The sequence below is a fragment of the Cupressus sempervirens genome, chromosome 3 (genome assembly GCF_028749045.1).
Source record: "Cupressus sempervirens isolate cs-2001-9-10 chromosome 3, ASM2874904v1, whole genome shotgun sequence".
Taxonomy (NCBI): domain Eukaryota; kingdom Viridiplantae; phylum Streptophyta; class Pinopsida; order Cupressales; family Cupressaceae; genus Cupressus; species Cupressus sempervirens.
The window spans coordinates 872,621,353-872,633,448 of record NC_143120.1 but is presented as its reverse complement, the minus strand read 5'-3'; the positions used below and the strand labels follow the sequence as shown (position 1 = coordinate 872,633,448).

General features: G+C 38.9%; 1 protein-coding gene across 1 annotated transcript in view; it reads right to left on the bottom strand.

Annotated features, from left to right (window-relative positions):
* LOC149569565 (GTP-binding family protein) overlaps positions 1-12,096 on the bottom strand; it is a 161,442-nt gene that overhangs the window by 123,752 nt on the left and 25,594 nt on the right. The window contains exon 2 of the mRNA XM_089822237.1: positions 10,879-10,968. Within this exon, the coding sequence (XP_089678363.1) occupies positions 10,879-10,968 (90 nt within the window). The remainder of the gene's footprint in view (positions 1-10,878; positions 10,969-12,096) is intronic.

Here is a 12,096-nt window from a genome sequence, read left to right as displayed (position 1 = left end):
GCCATAACAACTAAATCTTCAAGTCCAATCTTTGGCATGGTCATTGTAGCCATCTGAATACACTTCCAAATAACAGACCTCAATGGACAAATATAATGAGCCAAGAAGAGCAAATGAAGAATGTTACTCATCTATGCCGCAACAATAAAAAAAATGAGAACCGACAACTTTAATAACTAAAATGAGTATCTTCCAAAATAATAAACGCCAGAATAAACTACCAGTTTAACCACAGACTCTTGAACAATGCCCAGTTAGCATACACACGACACAAAAACATATAATATATGATTCTCAGAATCAGTACAATAGACTTTCTTACAAATGCAACTTCAACAAAAAAATATGTAAGTCTTTGGCACTAAATATGTTGTGAGATCAAAGTTTGTCGACTCAATAACAAAAATCTCTTGAAAATATTAAAATTGTACTTCAAGTAGAAGGTTTTGTGATACACCAAGACCATCGCACTAAACAATACAGTCAATAAAAAAAGAGAGATATCAATTGAGTACGCTTAATGGATGTGTGACCATCTCTTTTCAATTCATCGATTGGTTGGGTCTCCATCTTCCCAAGTAGTTCTTTAAGCCTTCGATTGTATGCTCGTACTATTTCATTCTTTCCTTGTTTGGCACTATATATTTCAGCCACTATTCTGTTGTCGTCTTGACACAATCGAAACTCAACTTGAAATTCCAATTCCTTTATGAGGTTTCCATGTGTTTATTTTGGCTTTATCTATATCTAAGTACCAGTCAATGGCAACTCCTTGTAGGGTCATTGGAAACTGTTGGACCCATTCATCGTTGTTTGACTCCATTCATTTTCCAAAAGGTTTTACATGTTTGGCAATGCCTTACGGCATCTTCTTTCCCATCGCAATTAAGTTTTGGTAGTTTATATGTTTTGGTTCTACTACCTTCAATTGTATGCTTGTACTGTTTCCTTCTTTCATTGTTTGGCATTCAACCACTATTTTGTTGTCACCCCGAAACAATTGGAACTCAACTTGAAATTTCTTTCTGAGGTCCCCATGTGTTTATTTTGGCTTTATCCATATCTAAGTACATGTCATTACAACTCCTTGTAGGATCACTGGAAATTGTTGGACCCATTCATCTTTCTTTGTGACTTTGTTTGTCATCCAAATGGTTTCGCAAGTTCGGTAGTGCATTATGGAATCTTCATTCCCATCACCATTAAATTTTGATAGTTTTTGCTTTTATGACATGTTTTTGGTTTTGCTACCTCCAATGGGTTGTACTCCCGAGTTGGTCGAGTTGGATCTTGACAGGTCTTGTTAACCACCATGTGGTGTCTCTCTGACACTCCTCACTGCCCTGTTGTCAACCTCTTCATCCCCCTTCCTTTGGAATTCCCTTGCCTCACTATGCGATGTAAGGGTTAAACTCCCTAATTGGCTCCTTGTATCCTTTATTAAGTCATCGTCACCTACCATGCACTGTCTATCATACTCACGGTAGTCTTCTCTATCTTACGGTTCTCCTTGGGCTTCTTCACCTTCGGCAATACCACCTTGGTTGGTTGGTGCCTTTAACTATCTCCTTTCCACAGGTTGTTGTAGTGATAAAGCCCTCTAAATAGCCTCACTCTTGTCTACACATTATTTTCTACTTCTATCTTTATTTAATAAGTTTGGCATGTATACTTCTCATTTATGGAATTGAAACAACGCGACTTAACAAGAACACTTTTATTCATTTATTGTTTGTATACAATATGTCACTTTATGAACATAATAATAACATTGTGTTCTCCTTTATTCATATTTCCCTCTCAGGGTTCACTTCATATTTCCCTTCCAACGGGTTTCATCACTCTTCTTCCTCCCTCTGGCATTCCTCCCTTTGGTGGTAGTACTCATGAAGAACTTGTCAGTTCTCCCGATTTATTTCCTCCCATCAATTCTAAAGTGCAAGGAATGTCTACGCCAACAATGGGGAAGGTGACACATCAAATGGTCGACTATTGGACTTACCCCGAGGATATTACAATAATAGATAAGACGTCTATTATTAGTTAATGGTTATCTTGTAAATATCTTTAGCTTTAGTTTGCTTTCGTTTTTTGCTTTCTCTGGAATAGAATGTTTCTATTCTTTACGATCGTTTCCTAAGGAAACATCGTCTCTTCCTTTTGTATAAATTGACCTTTCGGTCTCTGTTATTAATAAGCAAGTATTTACCAATTCCCTTGTAATATGGTATCAGAGCTAAATACTTAAATTTTTTCGGAAAAATTTATAATTTCTTCTTGAAATTATTTGTTTAAATTTTTCCAAAATTATTTCAGCTAATTTCTCCAAAACCCACCTAGGGTTTTTCTGCTTGGAGAAATTTTCGAATTACGGGTCTGCAAATCGCATGGAAATCGTGGTCATTTTTTGAAGACTCGCGTTTTTGGGGTGAAAATCTGCATGTTTCTGTATCAAATCTTCATGCTCTTAGCCGTCTCAGTCTGTTATCGTGCTCTGGGAAGCAGATTCGACCATTTTTTCATCAAGAAATCTTAAGTTTTTTCAAGCTTTTTTCAGCTAGGGCCGTTTTTTTCGAAACCCTAATTTTTGGGGTCAAAAAAATTTTTTGTTTGCAGATTCTTGGTGGGTTTTTCGAGAGCTCAACTGGGTTGTCGTCCGTTTTTTCTGGGTGCCTCAATTTTTGTGCCTCGATTTTCGAGCCAGCGGATTCAAAAAACGACAACAGATTCCTTCTGGGTTTTTCGAGCTCTCTTTTGGGTCATTCTCTGATTTTTTTGGGTCTTCCGTATTTTTGCCTCGAAGAACGTGCCTTCACAGATTTTCACAGTTTTTCATTGAAAAACGTGCCATGGCATCTCTGACAAATATTCTGCTCGAGCATAATTCCAAATTCAATGGTCACAATTATGGAACCTGGAAGCAACGCATCATCGCAATCTTCGAATATCGAAACACCAATCAACTTGTTCTGGGTGTTAAGCAACGTCCGACTTCTCCGGGTCCTGATCAAGATACATGGGATCTGAACAATCGAGAGGCAGTAATGCTTCTCAAACTCTCCGTAGCTGATGACCAGCTTTCTCAGATTCCATCCGGCAAGACAGCGGCCGAAATCTGGACACATCTAAAAGGTCTTCATGAGACTTCCGACAAGAGCAAAGCCTTCTTTCTGAAAAATACTCTGTTTTCTATTGTCATGGATGAGCGCACCTCGCTCCAGGCACACCTGAATCGGATTCAGGAAATCCGTGATCAGTTACTTGCCATCGGTCGCAAGATGGAGGAAGAGGATATTGTGGTAATCACTCTTCGAAGTTTACCAAATTCCTATGAGCATTTTATCGAGACTCTCAACATCACATCTACTGGTGTTGATCTAAAGTTCACTGATCTCTACACCCTGCTACTTCAGCAAGATCGGTGGAAACAACAGTTTGGTAGCAGCTCCAGTTCCACCTCCACTGAGCAAGCCTTTGCTGCAAAATCCTTTCAGAAGGATAAGGGCAAGTTTCAGCAGAAGTCTTCTGCTCCAGCATCCGATGGTACCAAAAAGAAGAACATTCAATACAACTATTGCCACAAGTATGGTCACATGAAGGTTGCATGTCGGAAACGCTTAGCTGCCCAGTCTAAGCAATCAGGTTCGCAACTCAAAGCGAACAGTGCAGAGCACACTGAGCAGGTGGAATCTGCCTTTTATGCCTTCATGGCTAAAAGACCCGCAGATCATGTACAGTCATCTGCCTGGTACATTGATTCAGGTGCCTCTCGACATTTCACTCACCGCAGAGACTGGTTTACTGACTACCAGCCTTATTCAGATTCTGTTATCTTTGGTGGTGGAGAAGAGTACACGATTGTTGGTAAAGGCAACATTCAAATTCAGTCTGTTGGGAGGAAGCTCATATTCCTTGATGTGTACTACGTTCCAGGGATGGAACTAAATCTACTCTCGGTCAGTCAGTTGCTGCGACATTCTCCACACTTGGCAGTCACCTTCAGTTCACATCAGTGCACCATCACTGATCGGGCGACTAAGTCTACTGTTGCAGTTGGTCTTGAGGATCATGGTCTTTTCAGACTTACTGATTCTGGTGATTCTCAGGACTTAGCTATGGCTGCTCGGCGATCTTCCATCAGCACACTTTGGCATCAGCGATATGGGCACTTAAATGTGCATTATCTCTCACAACTTGCTCGGGATGAGCTTGTTCTTGGTTTGCCAGAGATTCAAACCCAACACCTTGGAGTTTGTGACGCATGTCAGGCTGGGAAGCAACATCGCACACCTTTCCCCAGTGGCGATTCTTGGCGAGCTTCTCAAGTACTTCAGCTTGTTCATGCTGATATCTACGGCCCTATGGCCACTCCTTCTGTTCTTGGATACAGGTATTTTCTGTTGTTTGTAGATGATTTCAGTAGAAAAATGTGGGTGTATTTCCTTAAAAAGAAATCCGATGCATTTATTGTATTTCAGAAGTTTAAACCCTTAGTTGAAAAAGAGTCTGGGAAATCTATTATTACTCTTAGATCAGACAATGGGGGGGAATTTTGTTCTAATGTTTTCTCCAGCTTCTTGGATACACATGGCATCCAACGCCAGTTCACCACACCCCACACGCCACAACAGAACAGTGTAGTTGAACGTCGGAACAGGACAATCACCGAGATGGCTCGTTCCATGCTCGAACACAGACATGTTCCGAAGCATTTTTGGGCAGAAGCAGTTAACACTGCAGTTTATCTGTTGAACCGGTCACCCACAGTGGCGGTCAAAGGTAAAACTCCGGAAGAGGCCTGGTCAGGTCGCAAGCCCAGAATCAGTCACCTGAAGGTTTTTGGCTCTCTTGCTTTTGTTTGGATCCCTGATGCTTCACACACCAAGTTGGATGCCAAGAGTCAGAAACTGATGCTTGTTGGATATAGCAGTCTTCACAAAGCCTACCGCCTTATTGATGTTGAGACATCTCGTCTCATATACAGCCGCGATGTAGTCTTTGATGAGCAGCGAGGACCATTCATGCCTGTTTCTCCTGTTCCTGATCCAGCAGACCAGCCTATGCAGGTTCATGATTTGGGAGTTCGGCTTCCATTAGGTCCACCTGATGGGAGGGCTCCAGTAGCTCCTACAGCTCCAGTCCTGCCAGTGATACCTGTACAGCCACCTCCGGCTTCTCCTGCAGGATCACCTCGTTTTGAAGATGCTTCACCTGAGTTTGATCCAAATTCTTCTGATCAGGATCCTGCTGATCAAGCATCTCCTAGTACTACTGTTGGTCATTCTCCTCTCCGGCCTAAGTGGTGGGCTAAGACACTTGCTGATCTTCATGATGATGAACTCATTGATGGGAGAACTACTCGAAAAAAGAGCAAAACTATAGATTCTGTCAACTTTGCTCTTATGGCCAACATTCACAGTGTGTGTTTGAACCTCAAACATATTCCGAGGCTAAAGGAATTCCAGAGTGGGAACAGGCCATGCAATCTGAACACCAGAGCCTGCTGAAGAACAACACTTGGGTCCTTTTTGATCTTCCCCCAGGGAAGAAACCCATTAGCTGCAAATGGGTCTACAAAATCAAATACAAATCAGATGGTACTTTGGATAAGTACAAAGCTCGTTTAGTGGCAAAGGGCTTTTCTCAGCTTCAGGGCATTGATTATGAGGAGACCTTTGCTCCTACTGCAAAGATGAGCACCATCAGATTAGTCCTAGCTATGGCAGCACAGTTTGGCTGGAAGGTCCATCAGATGGACGTAAAGAGTGCTTTCCTGAATGGTGATCTCCATGAAGAGGTCTACATGACGCAGCCTCCTGGTTTCAAGGTTGCTGGTAAAGACCATCAGGTTCTCAGATTGGTAAAAGCTCTCTATGGTTTGAAGCAGGCCCCTCGGGCATGGTACATCAAGATTGATACGTACCTCAGTGATCAAGGCTTCAAGAGGAGTTCTTCAGACTCAAATCTGTACATCAAGACTACTGACAGTGACATCATCTTTCTGGTTATCTATGTGGATGATCTGATCATCACTGGCAGTTCGGCATCTTTGATTCAGGGAATCAAACAACACTTATGCCAGTCTTTTGATATGACTGACCTTGGGCTCATGCATTATTGCTTAGGTGTTGAAGTTTGGCAACAGTCTTCTGGTATATTCATCTCTCAGTCCAAATATGCCAGAGCCTTGTTAGACAAATTCCGAATGCAGGATTGCAAACCTGCATCTACACCTATGGAGAAAGGTCTCAAGTTATCAGCCAAGTCTGATTCTCCTTCCGTTGATGATACTACGTATAGGCAACTAGTAGGCAGCCTCATCTACCTATCTGCTACTAGGCCTGATATCAGCTTCGCAGTCAGCTATATTTCACGCTTTATGACAGCTCCTAAGGCTGATCATTGGATGGCAGCAAAGCGTGTGCTTCGTTATGTGAAGGGCACTTCTGATTATGGACTTCTGTATTCTCGGAGTTCTAATCCTAAACTCAGTGGGTTCACAGATTCAAATTGGGCAGGCTTTGTTGATGATAAAAAGTCAACATCTGGATATGTGTTCAGTTTGGGATCCGGTGCAGTCACATGGACCAGCAAGAAGCAGCAGGCAGTTTCTCTCTCTTCTACAAAGGCTGAATATAGAGGGACTGTTAAGGCAGGATGTGAAGCTGTCTGGCTTCGTCAGATGCTTGGGGATATGCAGATGTCACCAGCAGGACCGACTACTCTGTTTGTTGATAATGAAGGCGTTATCAAGTTAGCACGGAATCCAGTCTTCCATGAACGAACCAAGCATGTGGATGTTCATTGTCATTACATACGACAGCTGGTTGAAGACGGGACTATAGATCTGCAGTATGTTCCTACCTCAGATCAGACTGCAGACATTCTCACCAAGCCTCTTGGTCTTGATAAGTTTGTCAAATTTAGAGGACAGCTTGGTGTGTTAGATAGATTAACCATTAAGGGAGGGTATTACAATAATAGATAAGACGTCTATTATTAGTTAATGGTTATCTTGTAAATATCTTTAGCTTTAGTTTGCTTTCGTTTTTTGCTTTCTCTGGAATAGAATGTTTCTATTCTTTACGATCGTTTCCTAAGGAAACATCGTCTCTTCCTTTTGTATAAATTGACCTTTCGGTCTCTGTTATTAATAAGCAAGTATTTACCAATTACCTTGTAATAGAGGACACTCCACACAACATGCTCTAGTATTTCTTCCTGTGCAACTTCCCTTCGCACGTGTGTCTCAATGAATGCCTAAAGTAGTGAGATGAAGTCAGTCATCAACTCTCATACACCTACGAATAATTTTGGGTTCTCGTCTTTGTGCTCTTGACAACTACTCTCCCAGTAGTCTAATTGTTGCCCCAGCGTTTTCCATTTGCAATCCACACATTGTTGCTTCACGGAATCTTAAAGGCAACGATGCCAAATGTTTATCACCTACAATAAAAGTAGTTTAATGCATGCTACTATATGAAAGTTATTACAAATGCAAGTAAATGCAAAAGCAACATCAAAGAACCACAATGTATACCATCACTATCAACCACAGATTACATCAACAAGGTTACTAGCCAAAATGATAAATGATAATAATATTGATGCCCTCTTCCGTCTGAGGGAGTGTACATATAACGTCCGAGGGGGTGCAACATGAACCGTCGCGACCACAGCTACCTACCCCTCGGCCACGCAAACTACCAACGACAAGTAACATTAACAACATTTAGACAAAACATGATTTTGCTAACAACGAACTTAACATTCAAAGGTTCATATAAAATTTTAATTTATTTGCAGGAATTGTATACCATATAAGCATTTCTATTGAGGTCACTTACTTCCCAAAGAGAAGAAGTGGATGTCATCAAGACTATTAGTGGAGAGTAAAGAAATAAAGGTTGAACTTTCAACGAAACCAGTAATCTATGTGATGCCACAATCTCTTAAACGAACACCATAATATGCAAAGCAATAAAGCATTCCATGGACAAGATTTCCAATGTATTGAAAGACAACGCTTAGTCAAATACAATAGTGACCATATTATAATGGTAGCAACTATAAGAAGCACCAATGATTTCTTTGATTCGAAACTTTCTTATTTAATAACGATTGGTTTGTCTAGTCAATAGACAATTCAGCAACTAAAGTGCATCTCATAAATAATGCAGACATTAATAGCTTGATAAAGATCAATAAAGAGAAAGTGCAAGTTAACATGTGATTTACAAAGATTTTTTTTAGTTTGTCTTAATTACGAGTCAAAACCAAGAAATGGAACGATGCGATTCATAGTTACCAAGAGAGTCGCCCCCTATCCCTGGGATGAGTTTCGGAGACCTTCGGTACCAAAGCTCTTGTTGGAAACATCCCAACATAGAAGGTTGTTCTAGTAGTTTCTCCAAACTCGCTGACCAGAAATTGACATTTCCCTCCAAAAAACATGACATAAGGTGTTATAAAAAAACTATAATTCTTATCCTCTATATCACCTGCAAAAGCATAATTAATAGCCATAATAGTATTCTGATTAATCTACTTAAGCACCTCTCACAAAAGACTCATCAATGAATTATTCACTTTTCTTCTAGTGTCGTGATTTACTAACCGCTGTTCTTTTAAAGAGGTACGCAGAACTGTAAGCCACCGAGTACCTCCAGCCTTCCCAAATATCTTATAGTCACATATCTATGCAAACCTTCCCCACTCTAAGAAGAACAGTATAAAATTTCTCATAACTACACATCTCATATTCTTTGGCAGGTGTATCAGCATCAAACTATCAATATTTTTTAATTTCAATATGTAATGATACTCTAATATGATAAATGTATGGTGAGTTTTGAACTATTTGACTCCAACACAATGATATTTGACACTTTTGTCTATTAACTTTAAAGTTAACATTAAAACTTTTGCACTATTCTTGAATTGAAAGCTCTCTATCATGATATTTTCTAGTATATTAAACAAAACTGGCATCTCCAAGTACACTCGTCTCCTATTTTTGAAAAATAGTGGTACCAGTACTAGTACCAATCTTTACAGTCTTTAAGTATCCTTGTCTCCTAGTAACCTTGGTGTGTTTTCCTTGCTGAAAGAGTGATCAAGAGTTATAACTACTAAGTGAAACGATGTGATCTTTATGATGACCAATTCTATTGAGTAACGATTGTATTATAAAGAACAAGAAGTTAGCATGTTTTGTAGACAGCAAACTTAACGAAGATGTCATCTACCAGAGATTAATATGCAGCGGTTTGGTTAGTGATTATTTTCCAAGAAATGTGATCTATTTTGTGCAAAGAATTTAGGTTCCGAAGGGTGTGCACATAGATAGAGTTGCCACCTTTGTGAACAACAATGTTTTTTCGGAAGTTGGCGTCTTTCATGAGGATATAAAAGATGTTTCAAGAGTTGAGTGATGGATTGTGTGTGTGTGTGTGTGTGTGTGTGGTGCGTGAACAAAGAAAATAAATAAGAAGCATACATAAAGACGGAATAGTATACAAGAAAGATCAACCCACAAATCAAGAATATATATATAAGGATTTGATAGAGCACATAGTGAACAATTTGTGTAAGTTTCATCATTAAATTGTGAACAAACTACTGGCAGATTTGAAGGTGATATAAGGACATCATAGAAGATATCGTGGCAGACCTATAGCAGATTTGAAGAAGAATTCAATCACAGATTTGAAGTAGAGATTCTGCACTCTTGTAGCAGACTTGTGGCCAGACATTAAACAGTTTCAAAGGTGGTGTTAAGAACTCCATTGTAAAGAGAATTTTGTGAGAATTCCATAGCAGATTTGAAGAACAAGTTGAAGAATGGGATTGTCCATCCTCCATTAAAAGATGGAAATTCAAATAAGGGGTTTGTGCCTTTAAATGAATATGGAGTCGGTGCCTCTAAAGTGAATGAGGGGTTCGAGCTGCTGAAGTGGATGAGGAGTTGGTGCCTCTAAAGTGAATGAAGGGTTGGTGCCTCTAAGTAGGCAAGTGTTCACAAAGCGAATGAGGGTTTGGCACCTCTAAGTATGCAAGTGTTCACACATTGAATAAGGGCTTGGTACCTCTAGATTTGTAAAAGAAATTAATTTTCCATGGATTTCTCCCGTAAGAGTTTCCACATAAATATTGTGCTCTCGTATTCTTTTTTAATGATTGTTGTAATTGTGATTAATAAAGTTGAAGAAGTAAAAGTTTGACATTATACTGATTATAACTGTGTGCCAACATCAATGTTGAATGTTATTTTGTCAATGATTCCTTGGCCGGTCTCTAATAAAAAAGTGCCTGGATGGTTTTCACCAATCGGTATGTTTGTTGTCAAACAAGCCTCTAGTTGAGATGACTGTCAACCTGCTCACCGGTAGTTTGGTCGATATAAGCAGATTTCAGTCCCATTACAAACAATCTATGAATGACTTCAATGATCTAGCCAGAATAAAATCCATGCCAAGCTTTGGCTAGTATAAAACCTACAAGTGATCTGGCATCATTATTCTAGCCTTTACAATAGAAAAATTTAGATTAGCAATTATGTTCACTCTAGGCACATCAATACATAAAAAGTAGATAATGCAATGTAAAAATCAATGTTGCTTAACAGAATCTGTAGGCATCCATTCCTGCTTGTGTGTGTACGCAAAATAGGAAGTTGAAGTCCAAATAAATGCTGCATAAATCATTTTTCTATGTCCCATTGAATAGTCCTAAGTTTTTTCAAGTACAGCCAAAAAAATCAAATGCAACATGTTTGACATAGACTGTGTATTGTTCCCCATCACAACATGTGATGATTCAAAATCTCATAACCTCAGACTTTCAATATCAACAAGAAAAGAACTATAATTAGCATACAATTTGGGTTTCGCCTTTTGTCAACACTCCAAGGACCTCATGAGTTGTCGTGTTTGTCTTTCGAGAAACTGCAGCAACCTTTCCTCCAACCTGAACCATAAATGATTTAGATAATTAATATTACTGAACAGTTGTAATTACACAAACAATTCATGAATAAGTAAACCCTGTCAGTTGGGTATTGACTAGCAACACTACAGAAACATATAAGAAATTTATCTCATACATTGCTTATGCTTGGAGTTCTTACACACAGATTTATAGGGCTTTACCTTGCAAATATGTTTCAAATCCATAAAATGTTTATCTTGTTCTTGAATACCTGGAATTGAGAACAAATGTTTTAACTTTTTGACATACCATTTTTGTAGTTTTTGATACCATCAGCTATGTTTTCCAAATTTATATTAGCAAAACTCTTTAGGATAACAGAAATGGTTGATTTTTTTCTAAAAGGGGAAACCCAGTGATATGATGACTAAGATTCTCTCTTTTGTATCTAGGTATATGATGCTATAATGTATATAGTTTGATGGGGATGATGGCATATAACATACATCCCTTTATTAATTACACTGAGTCATGTGGACAGCTTGAATAATTAATTATATTGGGTAAATGGGCCTACATGGGTTTATTAATTTACCTCTATTATGTTACTAGGAGGTTTAGTAGGTCTGTATAAAATAATATGACCATCATTGCAAAGATATGTTGTGCATGATATTGTGTTTGGGACCTCTTCGAAATATAGCATGCAAGGCTTCTAAATTTAAGAAGTGTCATATGTTGTTATCCAACCTCAAGGGTTTATCTATTTATACATATATTGGATACTAAAGCATCTAGGCCCACAAACTTCTATTGTATTGTGATTGATCTAACTTCTACATTATTTATTGCCATCATCATAGGTGTAGATTTTATTGAATGTTATTAGAGCTCTTGCCAAGGCAAAGCATGGAGCTTTTATTGATATTTTTCCTCTATAATAGACAAAATGCTTACAGAAGATTGTGCTTCACACAAGCATTCCAAAAAGTGAATCTAGACCTTCTTAAAGAAGACTTTGAGAACTTTCAAGAAAGTGGTCATTGAAGATTTGGATTAATATCAAAGGAAATATGGTGATCTAACGCTTACCCCTTAATTACTCAAGATTTTTACGGAAAAAAATGTCTTCCGATCCGCTCAAGAAGTTGTCTTCTTATTTCTTTT